This window comes from Caloenas nicobarica, chromosome 2 (genome assembly GCF_036013445.1).
Source record: "Caloenas nicobarica isolate bCalNic1 chromosome 2, bCalNic1.hap1, whole genome shotgun sequence".
NCBI classification, from domain to species: Eukaryota; Metazoa; Chordata; class Aves; order Columbiformes; family Columbidae; genus Caloenas; species Caloenas nicobarica.
The window spans coordinates 48,294,208-48,317,239 of record NC_088246.1 but is presented as its reverse complement, the minus strand read 5'-3'; the positions used below and the strand labels follow the sequence as shown (position 1 = coordinate 48,317,239).

The window sequence follows — 23,032 nt, the reverse complement described above, 5'->3', positions numbered from 1 at the left end:
AAAAGATTATATTAAAGGATGAAATTTAAAATGTAACTATATATTTGAAGAGAGACCAGATTTTATGCCATAGGTTATAGAGCTTTCAAGTATTTTCTATTCTAGCTCTTAGAACAGCGTCAGTATGAAAGCAATGTGTCACTGCCAATTTGAGGTAAGTGTAAAGTTGCAAAGGTACAAAGTACCATACACAAAATTAAACTACATCAATCATTACTCAGTCATAGGAGTAATGGTCTTCAGATGCACTTACTCAATCCTACTGAAAGAAGTTCATTTTGTCAATTGCTAAAAAACAAGTACCAATTTTGGCAGGACTAGATCTATGTAGTGAACAGATAAATGAAATCTGAGGTTTTTCACTGGTTTAAAGAATGTGTGTGTTTGTGGTTTTGTTTGTTTGGTTTTGGTGGTTTCATTTGTTTGTTTTATTTTAGATGTTTTCAATAGTTGTCATAGCTCTCAGACAGCCAGAAGTTTTCCTCTTCTAAATTATTCTCAGGAAAACTCTGGACTGAACAAATGTGTTTATCTGTTTATGACCAGCTTTTCTTTTGCTACTCAGGATCTAATTTTATAATACTGTTTAGCTTAGTTTTTCCAAACACTGTAAGTTATATTTTTATGTGCACTTAATATTTAAGAATTAATTTCTATCAGTAGAATTCCTTCAAAGTCTAAAGCCATAGATCCATGTATGCACATGGATTTCCCACCATCTTAAGTCAGTATACATTCATGTGAGTGTTTGTGTTCTCATTATGTTGGCAAGTTACCACTCCTTAAGTAGTAGGTTTTTCCTACAACATTGGATCAATGCCTTGTAGATTTGATATGGTAAATAATTATGTGTGTGTTTGTATCCATGAATATTTACATTGTATGATAATATCTGCATATAGTCAGTTTTTCAAAGTCAGCAGCTGGGGGAACATGATTGATGTGCAGTTGAAACCTCCAGCAGAGGGACAGGAGTTGTTTAAGCTGCTCTGACAAAATTGTAGATGGTCATCTGGTGATACCATTTGTTTGTTTGTTTGTTTGTTTTTTTAAATACCTTTAATAAATGTTGTAAAAACTTGTCTCTCCACCCTTTAAAAAAATATACTTTGTCTTATTTTAGCTTAATCTTTTTTCTAATTGGACCAAGATTATATTTAGGTAAGAGAGGTTTATGATGACAAGCGTGTCAGGAAAGACCTGTATTCAAGCATATGTGGTGGATTAGGGATCTGACTTTTAAGCAGATCAGTGTAACTTTTTATTTTAAAAGACTCTAGTTTGCTAAACGTTGGGGTATTTTTGTTTCCTAAATAGGATTTAAAGGTTTCCATAGATGTCTCCACATTGTTAGAAGAAACTGCATCAGCTAGCTGTTCCTTCTTTTTTTGTTGAGGAAAAAGATATGTGATTCTCTTTGAATTTTTAAGAAGAATAGGGGAAAAAATAGGATATCTTTATAAAGTCTAAAGCTCTTTTCTATCTTTTAGGAGATTGTAAAACTGGAAAGATTTTTTTTTTTTTTTTCACCATTACCACCCACTTTTTGGAGAAATAGGGAAAAAAAGGTGGAAACTTCTTGTTCATGTGCATCCATTTAGTTGCAGCTTGTCTTATCTTTCACGGAATCACAGAATGTCAGGGATTGGAAGGGACCTCAAAAGATCATCTAGTCCAATCCCCCTGCCGGAGCAGGAACATCCAGATGAGGTTACACAGGAAGGCGTCCAGGTGGGTTTTGAATGTCTCCAGAGAAGGAGACTCCACAACCTCCCTGGGCAGCCTGTTCCAGTGCTCTGGCACCCTCACTGAAAAGAAGTTTCTCCTCATACTTAAGTGGAACCTCCTGTGTTCCAGTTTGTACCAATTGCCCCTTGTCCTCCTGATGGCCATTATTTCTTTGCTTATCAAATTGCAGATTGCTTACTCAAAAAACCTCTCACTCACATTCCAGCGAGACTTGGCAAAAATCCAGCAAAGTATTGTTAATGGATTTATTCACACTTTTAAAAGATCATATTTCCCAGCTAACATGCCCAGAATGTGACATACAGCTTTTTAGCCAATGATACAGCCATGAAATATGACTTATATGAAGACGGAAAAAACAGTAAAATTCTTCATGATGGCTCATCAGTCTTTTCAACACACATTCTTGCTGAATAAACTAGCTGTGTCCTTTTCAAACACAGACAGATATTGTATATTTTGATGCCACCAACCAACCCAGAATGATGTGAAGTGTGAGTTTATGTCATTATTTATCTTACAAGAAAAACATGCTCAAACTGTTACTTACTATGCATTTTCTTCAGAAATTACATTGAATGTTGTTGAGTTCGGAGAGTGTGTGGTTCAAACAGCAACTCAAGAAGATTAATTTAGTGGCAGTATTTTGTCTGCTGTGAGAAAAAGTCATTAGCAAGGTAAGGAAAAGGCAGACACACAATACACAAAGGAGCAGATTATCAAGGCATGTTTAGCGGGGGTGACAGGGGTCAGGCAGTCACTCAGACTGAGTCTGTGCATTATGGGATCAACCTGGATACAGAGATAGCCTGTACCTAGTGCAAGAACTGACTGGGGGCTCTGCCTGGCCCCCTGCAAGAAAACCTGTGTTCATGAAAGGTGCACATATGGTCACGCTTGTCACCAGCAGTAGTAACACGTCCAGAAGGCAGTAAATGACCGCTCTTGGCAGTAACCTCCTAGTTCAGTTCCATCAAGCTGGCCAATGTTGGTGCTGCCTGTGACACCCAGTCTCCCAGACTGTATGCAAAATGTTTGACCTCTACTTGCCATGAAATTGCCTGTCTTGAAAACTTAATTGTGTACATCTCTCACTTCTGGTGTCTACTTCTTGCAGCTTTTCTCCACTTCTTGCATAATTTGTTGACAGTCCAGTTTCACAGATCTTAATTTCTCCAGTCTTCCCATCAGAGCTGCTTTTACTTGGCATAGATTCAGACTTTGCTTTTTATAGCCTGCTTCCAAAGTACCCCCTCCCTTGAAGCACAATCTTCATTAAGCCTAGTCAGCTCTCTCTTCCTGAAAACACTGATGAACAAAGGCAAAGGACAAGCCTAGTTCAAGCAGAGCAGAACCAAAATTTTGAGCAGACCCCTCATCTATTTACAGGTAGCAACTGAATATTGGTTCCATCTGGAAAAGTATGCGCTCCTATACTGAAACTTATGGACATCCCTAAAGCTGTTTGACATACTGGCTTTCTCTCTGAACCAGGAAAAGTCTTTCTCCACATAAACAGAGGGACGCCCTATCAAATATGCCCTGGTGCCACCATTCTGTAGGATATCTGTTGGAATCCCGAATCCTAGATGGAAGCAGTGACCTGTGTTGAATCTGTTGCAGAGCATGTTATTTTAGAAAATACTTGGGGATATTACTTCATTGTTTCAAACTACCATTAAATTTTATCATCTTTGATGTTTGTCCCTTCACTTGAGGTAACATGGAGGAGAAACAAAGGAATATGAGCCCTGCATTGCAAGCTCCCCCTTTTTCCCCCACCCCTGTGTGTATCTTTATTGAACTTCTTTGCCTGAATTTGCTTTCTAGAATCAGTGATCTGGGCATAAGCAGGCTGGAGGAGAAATGTAGGTACATAGTGGTAGTGGCCAAGGCAAATAAGGAGTGACACACGAAGCACACCCTGGGATGGGGTGGTTGGAGGCTCCCTGTGTTGGAGCAAGTTGATAAAGTTACTGAGTCCCTCATAGTACATTAATGCCTGATAGACACCTGTGCCCAGAAGAGCAGATATGGTAGAGAAAAATGAAAAGGCACTGTTGTGGTTTAACCCTGGCTGGCAACTGAGTACATCACAGCTGGTCGCTTACTCTCCCCCACACTGGTGGGATGGGAGGAGAATCGAAAGAGTAAGAGTGAGAAAGAAACTGGTGGGTTGAGATAAAACTAGTTTAATAATTAAGAAGAGATAAAAATAAGATTTTTTTTTTAAAAAAGTATGGAAAAAAGAAAGAAAAACAAAGAGGAAAATAAAACCTAAGGACAAGTGACGCAAATGAAAACAAATTGTTCACCGCCAACTGACCAATGCCCAGCCAGTCCAGGAGCAGCCCCCCTGCCAACCTCTCCTCCAGTTTTATTGCTGAGCATGATGTCATATGGTGTGGAATATCCTTTTGGTCAGTTGGGGTCAGCTGTCCTGGCTGTGTCCCCTCCCAGCTTCTTGTGCACTTCCAACCTGCTTGCTAGTAGTGCAGCCTGAGAAGCAGGAAAGACCCTGCTGCTGTGTAAGCACTGCTCAGAACTAATTAAAACATCAGTGTGCTATCAACACTATTTTCAGCACAAATCCAAAACATAGCCCCATACAAGCTACCATGAAGAAATTTAACTCTTTCCTAGCCAAAACCAGTACAGGTACTAGAACCTGTTACCACATACACAGGCTCTGCTCCTCCCAGCAACAGGTACCTGCACAGAAAATGTACAGACTGTCCACAATCCAGTGTCGGTAGGCCCATGTTCCTGTTGTGTGGGTCCTGTTGAGACAGGGGAGACAAGGTGTGGAATACAGTAGTAAAACACGCAAAGGCTTATAGATCTTTCAGAGCCAGGCCTGCCTCTTGGTTAAATAAACTGGGCTGTGGCACCAGCTGACTTAGCTCAGTGCGGTTGGTTGAAGCCAAGATAGCTGAGGTCAGGTTGTGGTGCTGAGAGCAAATCAAGACTCTGTTGGTCTAGGTTGTACTAATGATGAGTACTAGGTAAGGCACTTTTGGTACAGCCTAAGGGGACAGCATGATCACATTATGATGGGTTTCCAGCTCAAAGATCCTGGTGGTAAGGTTGAAAATCATGGATAGGTCGAAGTAGAACAAGTATCCATGCAAACAAAACAAAACATATGCCCGAGCCACTTAAGGATAGTAACATCTGAGGTGAAAAGTCTGTAGTTAGATTTTAGAGATTTAATCAGAAGTGGCATTATTGGTATAGCCAGATAATAGCAAATTAGAAAGAGAGTCTGCTGGTCAGAGTTATCCTAACGCTTATTTGGAAAGCAGTTGACCTAGCAGAGTAGGTTTAAGGCTACAGAATTTAATCTGGTCATATCTACAAAACCAGATTTACTACCATGTAACATCCTGATTTCTGTTTAAGACCTTTGATCATTTAAGTTTAAATACACCAAGGCCACCTTCGACAGTTGCAATTACTAGTTGTCAGCTTTCATGTCTGTTGTAAACTGAATTGATGAATAATGCAGGACATTACAGGGAACTGTGGCCTAGATTCTGTTTTTCTGTAATAACCAGCAGCAAATTCCACTTAGTCGATACTCTAGTCTTTGCTTTTGTGCTGTGGTCTAGTTATAATGCTTGTAAAAGACTGTCACTTGAAACTCCAAGTATTTGTACTCTGTAAGTTTTCATCCTATGGAAGGCTGATGCAAATAGACCAAGAGGAGTAGAAATAAATAGTAAATCTTCTTACAGAGCGTGACTTTTCAGTAGGGAAGTCTATAGAGTTTTTACCCTTATTCTTTGCTGAATATTTGTGGGAACAGTAGTCAACTGTGGTTTAGTTCAGCAATTTAAAACTGAAAACTTCAGAGAATTTTCTGAAGCCAAGGTTCATTGGTCCTTATCACTCTCAGTCCAGGGACTCTTGAAGGCCTAGCTAGAGCAATCAGTGCTGGTAACGTTGTTTAAAGCTGTTGAATACTGTCAATTTGTGACAACAGTTTCAGGCTGTATCTGCATTCTGAGGCTGTTCATATCTGGTCTGTACAGGTTTTGTCAAAAAGCAGCTCTCAAAGTTTAAGTATGGTCTCTCAAGGATTTTGGTAGAAGGGAAAGTTGATGCTAAAGCAGAGCACGTTAAGAAATTTGAAGTAGATAAACAGGGTTTAATCTTGTGTGACAGAAAGTCTATTATTAAAATAGCAATCTCTTTAGAAGAATTTCTAGTTCTATATTAAGGTCAGGATATAAATTCCCCCTGTATTTTATCACATGGTAATTTTTGCAGGCTTGATCTTGCAGACCAGTAAGTCAAAAGTATTTATTGAATCTTTACTGCTTCTGAATCATGTTGAATGCAAAGAATTCCTAATGTAACAAAAGTAACAGGTTTTAAGAACTTTGTCTAGTTTTTGCTGTTAACTTGAGGACTTTATGCAGCCTTTGTTTTTCTGAAAAGCAAATACTACATATTAATTCACAACACACCAACAGAATTTCTTCCATGTAGCTGTGAAGCAACAACCGCTAATATCTCAGGCTAGTTTTAAAGGAGGTTTTAATGGCTGTTGCCCCTCAAAGAGTAAGGTGTCCTATTAGATGTTCTTGTTTCTCATGCAGATCATTAAAACCTGATATTTGGAAAATCTCCTAATCATCATCTATCTTCTGTCTGACAAAACCAGGAGATTTTTTGTTGACACCTTGTAAAGGGATGAAATAGGGTGTATCAGGATCTGACTTGAAGTATAGCATGTTGTACAATTACTGCACTTTATAAAATGGACTGCTATCTCTAATGTATCTCTGACGTATGAGGGAAAATATCTAGCTGAAAAGGTACTATAAAGTTTACTTAACAGCAATAACAGTCAATCCAGGCAGTGTAATTTTATGTTATTACAGTTGTGGGGGTTTTTTGGGTTTTTTTTTTGTGATGGAAGGTTGTACTTGCAAGTGCTGTATAACTGACATATTGAAAGACTATATCAAGAAAAGTGCTTAAATCCATATGAAAAGAATGTGAGTTAGGTGTTTAATATATGCACAGTTGGGGTCAGAAGTATTTGAAATGTATACCCCATGAAATCCCTGTACAGGGTGTTTCAAGAAGATGAACCCAGTTGAAACTCTATGCCAATTTTTGACCCCATCTTTTCAAAACACCCTCCACCTCCATCCCTCCCCAGGTCTTCCAGCTAGAAGAGTCATTTGAGCACGTGCATCTGTTTCAAGCAAGATCATAGAATCATTTCGGTTGGAAGAGACCTTCGGGATCATTGAGTCCAACCATAACCTAAACTAACCCTAGCACTAAACCGTGTCCCTAAGAACCTCATTTAAACACCTTTTAAACACCTCCAGGGATGGTGACTCCACCACTGCCCTGGGCAGCCTGTTCCAATGCCTGACAACCCTTTCCCTGAAGAATTTTTTCTTAATATGCAATCTAAACTTCCCCTGGCACAACTTGAGGCCATTTCCTCTTGTCCTATCACTTGCTACTTGGGAGAAGAGACCAACACCCTCCATGCTACAATCTCCTTTCAGGTAGCTGTAGACAGCAATAAGGTCTCCCCTCAGCCTCCTTTCTCCAGGCTGAACAGCCCCAGTTCCCTCAACCGTTCTTCATAAGACTTGTGCTCCAGGCCCTTCACCAGATGGGTTAATGTTTGGACAGTTTAAAGCAGCCTGACGTGGCTTGTTGGAGGAGACTAGTGTGTACTCACAGCTTCTCTCTGTCTCACACACAATTATAGGGGTAATAACCTCCAACAACTGATCTCTAGCAAACACCTGGGAAGAAGTAGTGTTTGCAGTGAGCAGAGTTGTTTAGAAAATTAATGTCTGTCAGGCAGCCTTATTATTGTGCTTTGTTGTATTGTCATTACCTCTTGAGATGACAGAACTTGATTTTACATGCATCAAGGGCTTTATGCTCCCCAATTAACAAAAAAGCAGCCTATTTGTGATGTACATAACATATGCATTATTGGCAGAACTGGCTGCACATCTTATGACTCTGTTAGGTACTAAATTTAATCTCTGGAGAGCAAAAGTTTAATTTGAATACATAATTTTAAAATAAATGTTTATTTTATGTCCAGTCCCACAAGCCGACTAATATGAGCATATAAAGTTTGTGTGTGCATCTTCAATGGATCCTACCTTTCGGTTATGTTTTTATCTTTTTGTAGTAAGTGTCCAATTATTCTCAGTTACTTACAGAAGCTAAGAAGCAGATAGCATTTCCAGAGGCTGTGATGCCAACAGCATGGTATCCAAACAAATCAAACTTGATGCCTGAAATAAGACACTATTAATGTCTTATCAACACAGTGAATAGATCCCCTGAAAATCATTACAGTCCATAGTTATGTGGTATTCACTCATCATATAAACTTTGGATTTTTTTTTCTGATAGAACTTAAAAGCCTTTGGATATTCTTATAATTATTTTTGGAAGAAAGTTGCCTTCTGATCCTTCATTCTATCCCTGTTGAACAAGTTTTTGTTAATGTTCAGTGTGTTACACTCCTCGGAATGAGGACCATCTCAGTAAATCCTGTCTAGAACAAAATCCCCCTGCTTTCAGAACCTCATTGCTATGTACCCATGTGTGCTATGAACTTAGTTTCAAACAGCTTGGATATCTTTTCTGACTTAATTATAGTATGGTTGAGTCAGTTTTACACAAAAACTTGAATTCAGTTGATATTTTGTCACAGAAACCTTGACGAGATTCTAAGATGTGAAACTTTTTTTTCATTTTCAAAAGCAGCAGCAAATCTGGAACTCCCAAAGGATCGGTGATTATACTTTCAGAAATACTCCACTTCTGTGTATGTCATTCTAACCACATCTTTTCATATGGAACAACCATAGTCTTGCCTAGTTGGTATAATTTGTTGTATTTTACTATTTTTGGATTGACCAGTCAAGCTTATTCAACAATATGTGATTTTATTATTCCTAAATTGTTCAAGTTGCATTTTTACTGTATTTTATTACACTCAGATACTTTTTTCTTTTTATGAGAGAGTGTCCACTTGGTTTTCTACCTTTTAGTTGGCTGTTCTAAACACCTGTTGGTTTTAATCAGCTACATGTTTGTTCCATAGATTAAATTTTAGAAGTAAATTTCTGTGTTGGCATGAGAAGAGTTTGATATGCTTCCCTGGGGTGTCACCAGTTTTGCACTCTTTCTTCACAAGTGACAAATGCCACCTATAAACTGCCTTTTACCAATAACCACTAAATGTTGCCAGTCCTGAAAAAGTGAAGTAGAGCTATCATCGTGCTTTGAGTCAAAGGAGAAAAATCTCACCTCTGAGAACATCAGGTCTGCATTCCTCTCGGGCGTCCACACTCAAGATAACACAGCACTTTCCAGTCTACTTTCAGCCTAGTTGTAGTAAAGGCGATAACTGGCTTTCCTTCCCTGGTTGTTATAATCGTTACCACATCCATTTTCCTGTGTGTGAGGGCAGGTCTACCTGCTCAGACGTGGTTGGTGAGTGCCCGACCTGCCACGTCCCCTTTCCCAGAAAGGGAAGCTCTGGAGAGCCTTGGCCGCTGCAGTGTGACAATCTCAAATGAGATTTTTGTTCTTCAAACCTAGTGATTCTTTATTCGGTCACAAAATGTACAGTCCCTGTTCCGGCACTAGGAACAGACTATCCAATATGTGCAGAATTTTCTTCTTTAGATGCTATGCGCTTTTAAGATCAGAATAGAAAATAATTTTCAGGGCATCAGTCATGCAGTTGATATGTTCAACAGCCCTATTGTTTTATTTCCACTTAATCTGACATTCATAACTCACCATATCTTGAAATCAGTGTTGATCTAATTTTCTGTTTAAAGAGTTCCTAAAACATAAACAGTAAAAAATAATAAGCAGAAATAACAATAAAAGCAACGAGCCTCTTCTAAAAATACTGTTACCCTAAAGATACCATTGACTTTTTTGCCTATTTTCAATTGTTCAAAAGAGGAAGCCTTGAGCAGCAGGGCTGTGATGCAACAAATGTAAATGAAATCCCAGGTTTATGTAGGTAAATAATGTTTTACGAAGAATCTTTGTGACATGATGGATTATTTTATGTGCTGATGTACTGAGGAGCTAATTATTGTGCAAAAGAATCTATCAGACTACACTCCTGTGTTGTTTCTTGGCAATATTTTTGAGTTTTATCATTAACATTAAAAATATTATGGAATATGTTTTCTAGTTAATCTGCTGGCATCATTTCTAGCTCCCAATATGTTATTGAGTCATTAAAAAAAAAAAAAAAATCATAAAACCTAAGCGGGTCCACTCTGTAAGTAAAAGAAGGAAGAAAAGTCCAGTGAATATAAATTAGGTAATACCCCTTGGGAGTCAGTTGTGTAGTTGTGATACAAATGGGAAAAACAGCTCTCCAGAGAGAATGTGTAGAAAGGAACAAAGAGAAACCTTTTGCTGGGCTGAGGGTTTTGCTGCTGGCTGTGTGGTGGCATTGTTCGGAAGAAGTGCACCTGCTCTAACATTTTCTTCGGGTGGAAGCAGACAGGTTTGTTGAATGCTCTAATTGCTGGTAGGCATGAAAGGATTGCCTAGAAGATTGCTTCCTAGGCTGTCCTTTGATGTTTTGTATGATTTGGAAGCGAGGATTTCTTTTCCTTTATCCATCTTGCTAATAGGTGAGAATAAAATATCTCCTCTCAGCTTTCATTCCAGAAGGTATCATGGCACATTCTGTCCGATTAGCTGTATCACGGGCCAAAAGACTCCTTTTATCTTCTGAAAAGATTTGTAAAACACAAGCATAGTCATCACAGTCCACATTCATAAAGCACTATTAGCGACGTGTTCAGTTCACTGTGGTGTCTCTGGGCAGGAGAAATACTCTGCTGTGAGCACTACATTTGTCAAATGCTATAAAGCTGTGGCTAGGAATTTTGGATACAATCCTTTTAATGCATATTATGAATCTTGGACTGCAGTTAGAGCAGCTTCTTTGTTTAATTCCAATTTTGTGTTTATAAATTAACATAGTTCTAATACAAAATCCAAGTTTGGCCTTATTTTTCTGCAAAATTTGAATAGCAGAGAACAACACTGAGGCTCGATATTTTGAAAATCCTCCTTTTACAAATAAATACAAGGCATGACTACTATGCTGTGAAGTATAGTAGTAAGTCTAAACTGTAACTATTGCTACTATATAAATGAGATGATCCCACATGTTTTAATTGCTGAAATTTCCAGATTAGTAGCATAACAAAACCAATCTATAAGTTCATAGTTTTTATTAATTTCTTATTAAAACAATAAGAAATGCCGAACTAAAAGAAATTTTGATATGTTACATTAACCTGTGTAAACTGTCGCTTACACTTTTTTCTTGACAAAGTGAACTGTTACCAACATGCATGGAAGTACCAGAATACTTAAAAATAAGTAGCTGTTCTCAGTAGAACAGTCTTCCTTGGTATAATATGGTTTAGCTCTCTACTATGATACAGAATTCAGATTTAGATGCACCACTTCCAAAGTTCAGGGGTGTGTGGGATGTGTCTTGTGAATCAGAGCCTGTTTCACTTTCTAATGAACAGTTGAGAATCACTGCATAAGAAACTTATGTCTGTTAAATATGTCTCAGAAATATATTTTTAAAGATAAATATTGTTTTAAGCATTATTGGAAATTAAGAAGCATGTGGTTCTTGAGTCACTTGTAAAGTCTGACAGAAAATCTTCAATGTATCTTCAGAAACTTAGACTTCCATATACAATGTTATTATTATGATTTACTGAATTATGAATACAATTTCCTTTTTTTGGAATTGCGTCCTGTTCTTTCAGTCTATCTGTTGTAGGATTCAGTTTTTAGGATGCTGAGGCATATCAGCATTGAACTTTATAACTACCCTTTGGTTATAGTGCCAATGGCCAAGGCTGTTAAATTTCTATTGAATTTTGTCATGGTCACTGTAAATTGTATCAGCTTTCCAACTTTCTCTTCTGAAGGCAAAGAATGTGTATTTTGTTTTGTGGTGTATACAAGGAGTATATTTACATGTCTACAGTTGTGGCCTCCAAATGTCTTTTTTTTTTTTTGACACAATAAAGTATTTTAAAGAGCATGTCCGGAACTTACTTGGCAAGGGTTCAGTCTTTTTTTTTTAACCTGTGGAACCAAGCATTTTACAGATTTCTGTGTGAATCATCAAGTGTGTGAGGGGACATTTAGCAGCAGTGTTTTATTTTAGATGTGTTTATAATAAAGTTTTGATGTGTTAAATTTTCCAAAGGTATTTTAAGTCCAGAAAAAGTTGGGGTTTTGTTTTTGTTTTCCCCAAAAATTTTCAAATTTAACATGCATATCTTTGTACATATAACTCTGAGCATGTATCTGCTTATATAAAATCCACTAGTTCTGATGGTTTCGGTATCTAATTAAATGCAAATATTCTAGTGCATTTCAGATGTTCAGAGGCAGGGTTGATAATACGTATGCCCTTAGAATGTAAATAGTTCCAGAGAATAAAGTCTAGGGGATTATATTATTCACATCTCTATGAGTGGGGAGAAGGTTGAGCATTCGATTCACCGAACAGCCAGAGTGAGTCAGATGTGGGACTCGGGCTGGCGCAGTCAAGGGAATAAACGAGTCATTCTCTTCAACGCTGAAAGCGAAAGATTTGCAGGTCAGAGTCGTGGATCCTGTTGTTTCATTCACTACTAGCCATTCCCTACTCCGTGCTATAAATGCAGAGAGGACTACCGCCTGAAAAAGTCTTGATGATGACCATACAATGCCTTCATCTGAAAGTGGCCTTCTCAGAGTTAATCTCCAAGTCACTGTCTTGAGGGTTATATGTGAGCCATCTAGAAATAGCAGGGGTGACTCATTCATTTTGATGTGGCTGTGGGGTTTGTGGTCATATACAGGAAAAAACAGAGTGTACTTGGACATATCTCTGCAGGCAATTTTGCAGACCTCACTTTGATGGGGACCAACTCTTACCGGACTGTTTTCTGAGGTTTCTTCTAATTTAGCCTGGTGACAAAGGGCATAGAATAACCTCAAGTTTTGTGTTGGCCAAACACAAAATTATGTCTGTTTTTTTTCTTCTTGGTGGGTATTGGTGACATCATTCAAATATATCTCTGCATGCTATCTCATTTTTGTATGAAATGTTCAGTACTGCAGCAGAAATTGTACTTTAAAAAAAGAGGAGGAAATTAAATGTGTGAGATGAGACTGATATAATTTCGAGAGGTTGGTTTATACAGACAAAAAACCCAGGAAATTCAAAGCTTAGCCTGAACTATAGTCCATCAATCAAACTGTTGTGGAAGAATAATGCTAGTAATCATAGAAAACACAAAAAGATGTGCAATACAAGAAGAGTGCAAGTCTTAATAATCCCAACCCATAACTGTATTCTAGATGAATGTTTTTGTATTTAATTTCCCTGAGGAGAGTATTAAGGATGATGAATATGGGAGGAAAATATTTCATGCAAGTTTGGTTAATTGATGGGGCAACTTTCAAAGCAAAAATGGTTCAACGCCCCACAGATTTGACTATTCTCAAAAGCTGAATGGTGTAATTACATATCGCATTCTACAATGTCCCGCTTTAATCTCGTACTGATGTTTGTAAAAATATATAGAATTACTTTTTGAAGGAGAACTTATAAAAGGAGTCTTTTTACTTCAGTAAAATCAGTGGAATACTTCAGTCATTGCTGACAGTCACGGGGACTAGAAGCTAATATACTAATTTACTATAATGTTACTACATATATACACCCAAGTCACAGTATGAGTAATTGTCAGTTTAAAAGAAGATAGTTTACAAACATAGTTATGTTCTTGGTGAGGAACAAGGTATCTTTCGTTCCTTATGAAACTCTGAAAGAAAAAGATTAAGATCAAATATAATGGACTTGGTCACTTTGTATTGGAAAGTAAGAAAGATTCTGAAATGAATTGATATTCCATTTAAACGAATTCTATTTTTTCTGATACATGAAGCAAGCTCTAGAAGCTGATGTAATTAAATTCCAAAGAAGCTGAAAAAAAAAAGGTTCAAGAGAAGAAGGTATTTTTAGGAAACTTTTTGCTACCCCTAGTCAAACAAATCTTAATAACATTCGTGGTATAGTATTCAGTATTTCATTTATAATGCCCTTCTGAATATATTTTATGGTAAGCATAACACTGTTCAATTCTACAATTAAAGCACATGGGGAAGGTTGTAACTGGCAGACCAGTTAAGAAAGAAAACTTTAGGCTCTGACCTTGATGTATCATTTTGTAACAGCCTGGAGAAATTGCTTAATTTTTGTGACCAGGGGTGTTGTGAAGGAATGTTGTGTACCAGCATGCTACAGAAAAGTTCAGAATTCAAAGTGTGCCTCTCTTTAATGAATCTTACATAATTTTCCATGCAGTTAGCAAATTTGATTGTATCAGTTTAGCTCTCCCTCTGAGCTGCTGCAAACACAAGAGGCAGCAATTATAATAATGGAGAAAAAGAGGAAATTTAACATTCGTAATGTATGTGAAATTTGTTTTTATGCTAATCTATTATTTTTAACTGGGCCACCTTCCACATTGTTCTTTTCCTGATAGTCTATTTCTTTTTTTTTTGGTCTCACTTTCTTTGTAGGACTGGTTCATCACATCTGTAATCTCCTAATAGAAACTGTGACTCTGTACTTGGAGGCAGATGATAAAAGCCACACCAAGACAGCAAATGTGCTGCTTCTGTCCTTGCTTGACATTCTGCACTGCATGCTGATGTATACAGCAAACATTGTGCGCCACACTTTACAGGTATGGAATTTATTTCCTGGGTTCATCGCCATTTTAAACAATTTGTTTAGATAACTTATAACTTCCTGTTATACTGATAAAGAAATTCCCACTATTCTGATTTTATTGAATTTTTGGTTTGGTGAAAAGAGAAGAGCATGCATTTTCTACTGCGGATCACTGTTCCGTGTACTAACTTGGCTATACTATCCTTACTAGCCTCACTATATGCTGGAAACACAGATCCTAGCTGACTCCTTTGTTTCTGTACTCCATAAATAGCTTAATTCAGTACACGCTGAGTGATAGTTCAAAGTGTTTTTCTTCCATTCATTTTATAAGAAAAAGATTACTCTGGAAAAAACAGCATCTTTTTTATTGTAAATCGCACATGGTTACTGTGCTTGAAAAGCATATGTAACCTCTGCATGAGTGCTGACAGAAATATTTCCTCTCTTATGCTGATCAATTTGTCTTCCAAATTTCTGTTTGGATCACTGCAAATCATGGCGCTGGTAGGATTTCCTCCTCCAGTGAAGACTTCCTCCTCCTTAAAAACAGAGAACAAGAAGATACTGTGCAAAGAAGTTGCACATAATTCTCTTAAAAACAAAACAAGAAAAAACATTTGTCTTTTTTTTAAACATGACATTAAGCTAGCAATATTTGCTTTGTTTTTAACTCAACTGTCAATGTTAGTCAACTGGAATTAACTCCTGTATTTGGGCTGTAAACAACAACGCTTACTCTTCGTGTCAGGTTTTTGATGTTTTTGGCATTATCTACTGAAAAACAGAGAAGCCTGTTGGATCCATTATATTTGGAGTACAGAGATGCAAAAGGTTGCAGCCAGGTTGTATTGAATTTCAGCGTATGGATTCTTTATTCTGTAAAGGTCCTCTGTGGGCTTTTTATAGAGGTGTGCTTTTTTGTTTGGTTGTTGTTGGTTTATTATTATTATTATTATTTATTTTTTAAAATTTTGGTTGGTTGGGGTTTTTTGTGTGTGTGTATGGTTTGGTGGTTTTTTTTACTGTATGAAGTGGATGTTGAAATTTGAGCTCTTTTTTCTATAGGAATTTACGTAATTAATTGTGTTTGATATTTCAAGCAGATACTTCAGCAAGAAGTGTTGAGGTTTTTGTGTGTTTTTTTTTTTTTTTTATTTTTAGAAGAAACTTAATTTAGAACTAATGGTACGATACCTTGTCTTTTTCGAGTCCTCTAATAGCAGGTTTTATAATGCATTTCAAATTTTGTAGGCTAATTGATTGTCATATTGTTGGCAGCACTCCATGTAATCACAGAGAGCTAAATTCTGTACTTATGCTCCATGCAACAGTGGTGAGGGAGGGCACATATGAAGAGAGAGGATCTCTCACATGGATTGGTATTATTAGTTCAACTGATGCTTTTTATTTAGATACAAAATTAAATCTATACATTCAAAGCCAATTTCTATTCTGCCTTTACATTAATTACAGCAGTTGATTGACGCATTAAAACTCCAACTCCAGTTTTGTCCATCTCTAGTCAAAGTAATCTGCTTTGCTCTGGAAGGCTAATGAGTAAAAAGAGGCAGCTGCAAAACTGAATTTTGAAACATAGCTCTGCCCTCTATCCCTATAAAACTGATTTTACATTGGTGTTATTTGCCTTCACGTACTTGACAATATTTGTCACAGGGCCCCTGTGGGTTCTGTAGCTTTCTCAATACATGTGCCCTATCGAATGATGACCATTAGTTGGTGACCACTATTTACCGTTCATCTACATAATATTCCACTGTCCAAGTGGCCCTAGATGCAGCAATGTATTGATAACAAATATTCTCGGAATGTTTTTGTAAGGACCTTCCGAATAAGATACCTTCTAAAACAGAACTTGCAATAGAGAATCAAATTTTCTCATATTATCAATTTTTGAGGCTTAAGTTGACTTTTACAGATGGTACCACCTCCACTTGAATCCTTTTTGTTTAAGCTTTTTATATGTAAAGTTATAACCTTATCCAGCTGCACAGGCAAAACATGACACCACTTTTCCTTTGCATTTCAGAATTCTATGCTGAATGGTGCTGATAACTATATCCACTTTCTACACAGAAGCTGAGCAAGAGTTTGCTCTCTGTGGTCCAAGTACTTGTGTTTTAATGGAAATAGTACAAAAGTTCAGATTAATTTGCATATCTGTTTTGGAGCAGTTTAATCAGCACATGTTCCACAGGTGATCCACAGTAGCTGAAAGTAATTTGCAATTTCTATTTGAGAAGTGGATTCTGTTTAATGGCTTCATGTAGGTTTAAGCATGGTGTAGTGTGTATCCTTTATATATAGTATATAAAGTATAATGCCTTTAGTGGTATTGTTAGTTCTCTTTCCAAAGACACTACATATATAAAAGTTAAAGTAGTCAAACATTCCCGATGGAGCATATCTTTCTTCTCATTCAAGCACTAACCAGAAAAAGCTGTTGTAAATTTTGCTGAAGTGAAGGTGGCTTACTTCCCTTTCTTGATTAACATAAACACTCCAATTTTTTTGTCTTCTCTGCACTATGTCTTTTTACCCTTCTTGAACTTCAGCATTCTAGGCCATTGCAGTGATTCTCAGTGAGGGACATATCAACCTGTCTTATTACCTGGAGAAACAGCTCTTCAGATCTCTTTATTTCAAAATTATTTCCAGAAGAAAGGCATTATCCTTTCAACTCATCAATATCAACAGCAAAGCTTCAGCATTAGTGTCTCTTGTCTCAGGAGACTTGCTCCTGTTCTCACTTAACCAAATGAAAATCCTCAAGTATTACACTTGGATCATGGTTTTAGGATTGAGCTTTAAATGAAACACAATACAAAATGATTTTTAAATGTGTTCTTTAGACAAAATGTTTACATTTTGCTCTAGCAGATAGACTGTATAGGGTTGTGCTCCAAGGCTGCTGCAAGATAGTTAAGTTAAATGAAAAATCTTGCAAGCAGACCTTTCTGGTGTGCTGGGGCAGGGATGGGTCACAAATAGCACTGTCTAGGATGACAGTGTGTTTTGATGAAGGGAGATGACAATAATAAGAATTACAAGTAGTAGCAGATCATATCACAGAATTTGGCCACTTAAGGATTTTACTATTGCTATTTAAAAACTAAATTATTATAATATATTATGAATATTTGAGGATAAGAAATGAGTCAGAAGGACAAAACTGGACATTAGTGCCGAAAATCCTAACTTTTCAGTCACCTTGATTTTTTTGTTTTGAGTTGAACTTTAAAGTGTTTCCGATGAATGAAAAGGAAATAGTTGAACTTTAACGTTTAAACAGGCATGTCATATTGAAAGAGAATACAAATACATAAAGAATTTATGGCTTTAGAGCTATCTTTTGTGTATACGGCGTATACCATTTTGCTGAAGAAATGTCATGTAGGTCAATATATTCAGCCTGTGCAGAATGGGCATGACAGTATGAGTCCTTTTTGCTTTGTGCTTATTGTTACAGACACAGGGAGTGTAACTGCTCATTGGGAGCCCAGGAATTCTTAACTAGAAAAGAGTGTACAAGTCTCCTTCAAACTTTGACCACCTAATGGACCTAATTTGTTTCTCATAACAGAACAGTCACCAAGGTTGCTTTTTATTTTTCCTGATTTTATTAAGGCACAGAAATCTGGCACAGGAGGGGACACGCAGGCTGCTGAAGACCTTCTGCTTATCAATAAACCTCTGACGGACCTAATTAGTCTGCTCATTCAGCTGGTGAGAATTTGCTTGTTTGTAAGCCTGTTGGAATGTTTCTGAAGTTTGAATTATTCAACCGAATTTAATATCTTAGAACTCTGCTTGCTAGTTTTTCATTGTTTACAAGCTCCCACCTAGTACGAAGGAAGGATTCTAACAATTTTTAAGAAATTATAGGTTGTGATGATGTCAGAGTAAGTCTGTGTTAAGCATACAAGTGGGACGAGGGTCAAGCTCCAGATGCTCAGTTGGGATACCTACCTATAGGCAAATTTTAGCCCTTTAGAATGGACTAGTGATCAATGCAGAGGGAAAGTATGATATTCAAAGTTTGAAAACAACAAGTACTGCTACCATTAGAGAAGTTGGTAAATTTAGTTTGCAGTGAGGGATGATGTAAAATGATTTTGTTGATTTTGAACCTTCTGAGTTTTTCTCAAGGATTTAGATTTGTTTTAACGTGATCCTGAGGGATTTAAGAGTGGGAGTGGTTCCTGGTGACCTGTAAATATCTTCGCAGTCTGTCTGTTTAAAGTCAGTCTGTTCCAGTGTTTTACGAGGTGTCACAACTGCATTGAATCTCCACAGAGGGCTCCATTGTGGCCCTGATGCATCCCATCAGCTCAACCTCCATCGTACTGTGCCAGAGGTTTGTCTTGGCTCTGTGTGTAATAGCTTGTAGTAGAGGAATGCTTCTTGAGCCAGGCAAGGATTTTAGAGGCTGCCTCAGCCTTTTATTCAACATAAAATCATTAACATGGCATGTGAGAATTTCCATGTGGCATTGTCACACTGTCCTGTCCAGGTTATTTCACTTAAAAGCATTTTAGATCCACTGTCTTCTCTTTCAGCCCCAGAGTTTTTTTGTTTTTCATCAGAATATAAGTTTTCAGATGTGTTCTGCTATGAATACCTGCGGCCTTTTTACTATCTTAGCACTGTCTGTCATCTTCTATTTTGGGGAAGAGTGCGATTATTTGTTTGTTAATTTTTGGTATTGTACTGGTTGCTATGTCCTCCTTTGATGAATTTATCCTAACCAGCCATTGACAAAGGCTTTTGGAAACATTCACTGAATGACCTAAACCAAAGTGACTGAATTTCAACTATATAATACTTCATCTTTATCAATTCTTTTAATTTATTTTCTCTTAATTTTTTTTAGCCACTATATAATTACTAAGATATGAAGAGATGCAAAAGTTCCTTTAAAGTGAAATTAGGCATAAATTTAAATTCCATTAACTCTCTAAAGAACAGAAAATTAGAGGCCAAGCTTTACTCAGCCTGTACCACCTGGAAGTCTTTTATAGCTTTTTAATTAAAGGATAGGATAATTGTATAGTTAGCAAGTACTGATTAGATTCTGACTTGCCCTTGTATTTCAGATGTATGGCTGCAAATTACCACTAGGTTTTGCTTTGTTCTATGTTTCTATAGATTCTCATAGTTTCAAAATGCTTATTTTAAATCTGCTGATTTTAACATACAGCTAAAGAGTAAAGACCACTGGTGCTGCTTCTTTTGTTTCTTTGTTTGTGGTTTCGAATTTTGTTAAAGATTTTGTAAAAGTGAGAGATTTTCTCCTGTAATGTGTATGTGTTGTTCTTTACACACATGTGCTTGACTGGATAGATGGATATTATTTCAGCTAGGTTTGTTAAATTTTATATTCTTTGCCCATTGGTGTATTAAGCTTTTCCTGTTAAGGTTGGAAGAGTTTGAAAAATGAAATAATAATTTTAACATTTAGGATCCACTTGTTTAAAATGTTTTATGTGTCTATCTCTTTAAATAAGACCAGATTCTTTGTGAAGTGCAGTGGGGGCGTCAAGATGTATATGCTCCCTACCCCTCAAAAAGACTCAGGCCTACATAAGCTGAAGTTCTGTGGAACTGCCAACTGTAGTTTTCTGTATTCGTTGAGCTGCGTGGCTACATAATCCTTTTGAGGCATTCAGTTCTTTGTGAACTTTTCTGGAGATAGCGGAGGTCTTAAATTCTGAACAAACCACCACTTTAAGATATTTAAGATATTATTTTCTCTGGTTTGACATTTATAGTTTCTTATATCACTTTGAATAATTGCTTTCCCTCATTGATATGTATATCCCACAAGTAGATGATTTTTCCCTGTCCCTTGACTTGTCTATTTATTTATTTTCCTCAAGTTCTACGTATTTATCTCTCTTAATAATCCCTCAAAAATCAACCTGAGTTAAACTTTAAAATGTTACAAACTTAGAATCAGTTTTTCCTTTTCGTAATTACGGTTTAGTCTGTCACTTAGGGCATACCAAAGCAAGTGTAGGAAACCCAGATTGCATGTAAATGTAACTTCAGAGTTTTTAAGAATGAGAAAGAAGAAATAATTACAAATTCTATCATGCAGAAAACACTGCAAATATGGAGAAATCAGTGTTTAATCCCATTATCAGCCTGCCCTTAATTGATCAATAATAGCAAAATTGAGCATTTAGTCTTCTGCTTGGCAGCCTTATGTTCAAGAGTTAATTACACTTAGATTTTCATGTAATGTTTCTCCGCTTGAATATAAATGTAATTTGATTATTATACTGAAATTTCCAGCAATTATAGAAGATATAAAATACCTTCTACTTTTTGATGTACCATTCTACTAAAAAAATATTAATGTTTACTTACTTTTGAAATCCCTTCAATGTGGATTTTCAGAAGCTTTCAGAAACCTTGCCAATACCTATGAAAAGGAGTTTCATTTCTCTGTAGATCCTAGATTTAGATCCTAGGCGTAGGTCTTCCAGTCCTTTCTGCAACCTGCCAGTCTGCTGGGAGAGAACTTTTCTTGTCTTCTGATGATAGGCCTCTTCATTAGAGTATTACTAGTGCAGTTGGTTATTGTGCTCTGTATATTACTGTTGAAAGAGGAGTTAATCATGTGCAAACATGAAGAGGACAAATATGAAGCCTCAGTGCACATGGATGAATGAGAGGATCTCCTCTAGGTCCTTTCTGTCTCTGTGTTGCACTGGTTGTACAGCTGTGTCCGGCTTCCGTTTCAGAGCTGTGAAGGTATTTGCTGATGAATAAGGAAAATGACTGCAGAAGAATGATAACCCTGTAGACTGTAGAATTTTATTTCACGTTTCTTAGGAATACAGACAGTTCTGCAGTCAGAGTGGAAAGACATCTGTTTATTTCCTGTATTGTATAATGTATTGTTGTTACTGTATTTGAAATGTTACCTGTGAATTATATTTGAAGAATTCTCTTCCACAGAGCTACCCTAAAAAACAACAAACAAAACCATAACACCACACAAACAAATAAACCTTACCAAAAACACATCAGAGGAAATAAGAATATATTGTCACAAGCGAAGAATTTCAGGATGGGAATTTAGTTTCTCAGCAATTAGCCTAGAGTCAAACTAACTAAAAATACATTGTTTTTTAAAATATCTTCCATTAAGTAGGAGTATGACGATTTTGCCCTAAGACAAAATATTATTTTTTTTTCATTTAGAACCATGCATATTTACTGATAAGAATGTCATAGTAAAGTTAGCAGATTTAATAAAGATGTTTTGCTTTTACATTTTGTTTAATATTTGCAAAATCATCTTCCTTATAGTTCCCGATGATGCATCCTTTACAGCACATTCTGTAATCACATTACTGATCTAATGAACATCTCTCTGTTACTGTAATAAACTCTCTCAGTGTATAACCTCATTAATGCACTAAAGTAGTGTCCTCTCTGGGTAATCCACACAGTTTCATTGTAGCTCTAAAATTAGATGCTGTAACAACTCCAGCGGTGTGAAAACTGCCACTTCAGCTCAACTGATCACACATTTCTTGCAATGGTTTGCAATTCGTGAACACGCTGCAACTCAGTTCGAAATGGAGGCATTTTTGACAACAGACTGCAGCAATCGACATGTGTAATAACAAGAAACGTCCTGCTCTTCACCACATTAACCTTAAAGTACACAGAGCAGGTTCCATCTAGAAAGGAAGAGAAGTAGAATTTTATGTTATGAGCCTGTTTACCAAGATTATAACGTGGCCATAAAAATTAAGGAAAAAGTAATACACAGTCTTCATTGACCAAAAGTCTATTTTAAAATTTTGAAGTGAAAAATATATCTAGATTTCTGAGTTAAAGAATGGCAGACTTTAGCTGTTCAGTAATTTATTTTAAGGTGCTGGATTTTCTTCAAGCTATATACTAGCCCAGAATATTAACACCTGCAAGGAGAGGGAGTACTAATGTTTCTACCTTGCTCAAGGCCTGAATCCATAATCCTCTCTAAGGCTGATAAAGCAAAAATAATTAAAGGCCACTAGAGTCTTTTCCTGTAATTATGAAATAATAAGGGGCAGATATTTTCTTAGAGTTAGAACTCTAGTTCTTCATGGATTTCTCCTCCCTTGAAAGGACAAAAACTTCAGTAGCTGCTGTTATGAAGAGCTATAAATGCATTTCAAAGACTTGAAATATATTTCTTCATATCAAATGTAATTGTTACTATTAGAAAAAGTCAGAACACTGTTCCAACTGATTAAGAGATGAATCATCCATCTATTTTCATTGTCTAGCAACATGATTCTAGCTTTGCTGTTCTTATTAGACATGAGATACTATTTACTTGAAAGCTGAGTTTTCGTTCTTTGGTTTTCTGTATTTACAGATATTATGTTGTCAGTCATTGCTTTTGTTCATAAAAATAATTTTCTTCAGTCACCTAATCTTTATAACTGTTAA

At 36.7% G+C, this 23,032-nt stretch overlaps 1 protein-coding gene across 4 annotated transcripts in view; it reads left to right on the top strand.

The window, feature by feature from the left end:
* ULK4 (unc-51 like kinase 4) overlaps positions 1-23,032 on the top strand; it is a 240,662-nt gene that overhangs the window by 156,693 nt on the left and 60,937 nt on the right. For all 4 annotated transcript variants that reach the window (XM_065628834.1, XM_065628835.1, XM_065628833.1 and 1 more), the window contains exons 32-33: positions 14,401-14,567; positions 18,203-18,301. In XM_065628834.1, the coding sequence (XP_065484906.1) occupies positions 14,401-14,567; positions 18,203-18,301 (266 nt within the window). The remainder of the gene's footprint in view (positions 1-14,400; positions 14,568-18,202; positions 18,302-23,032) is intronic.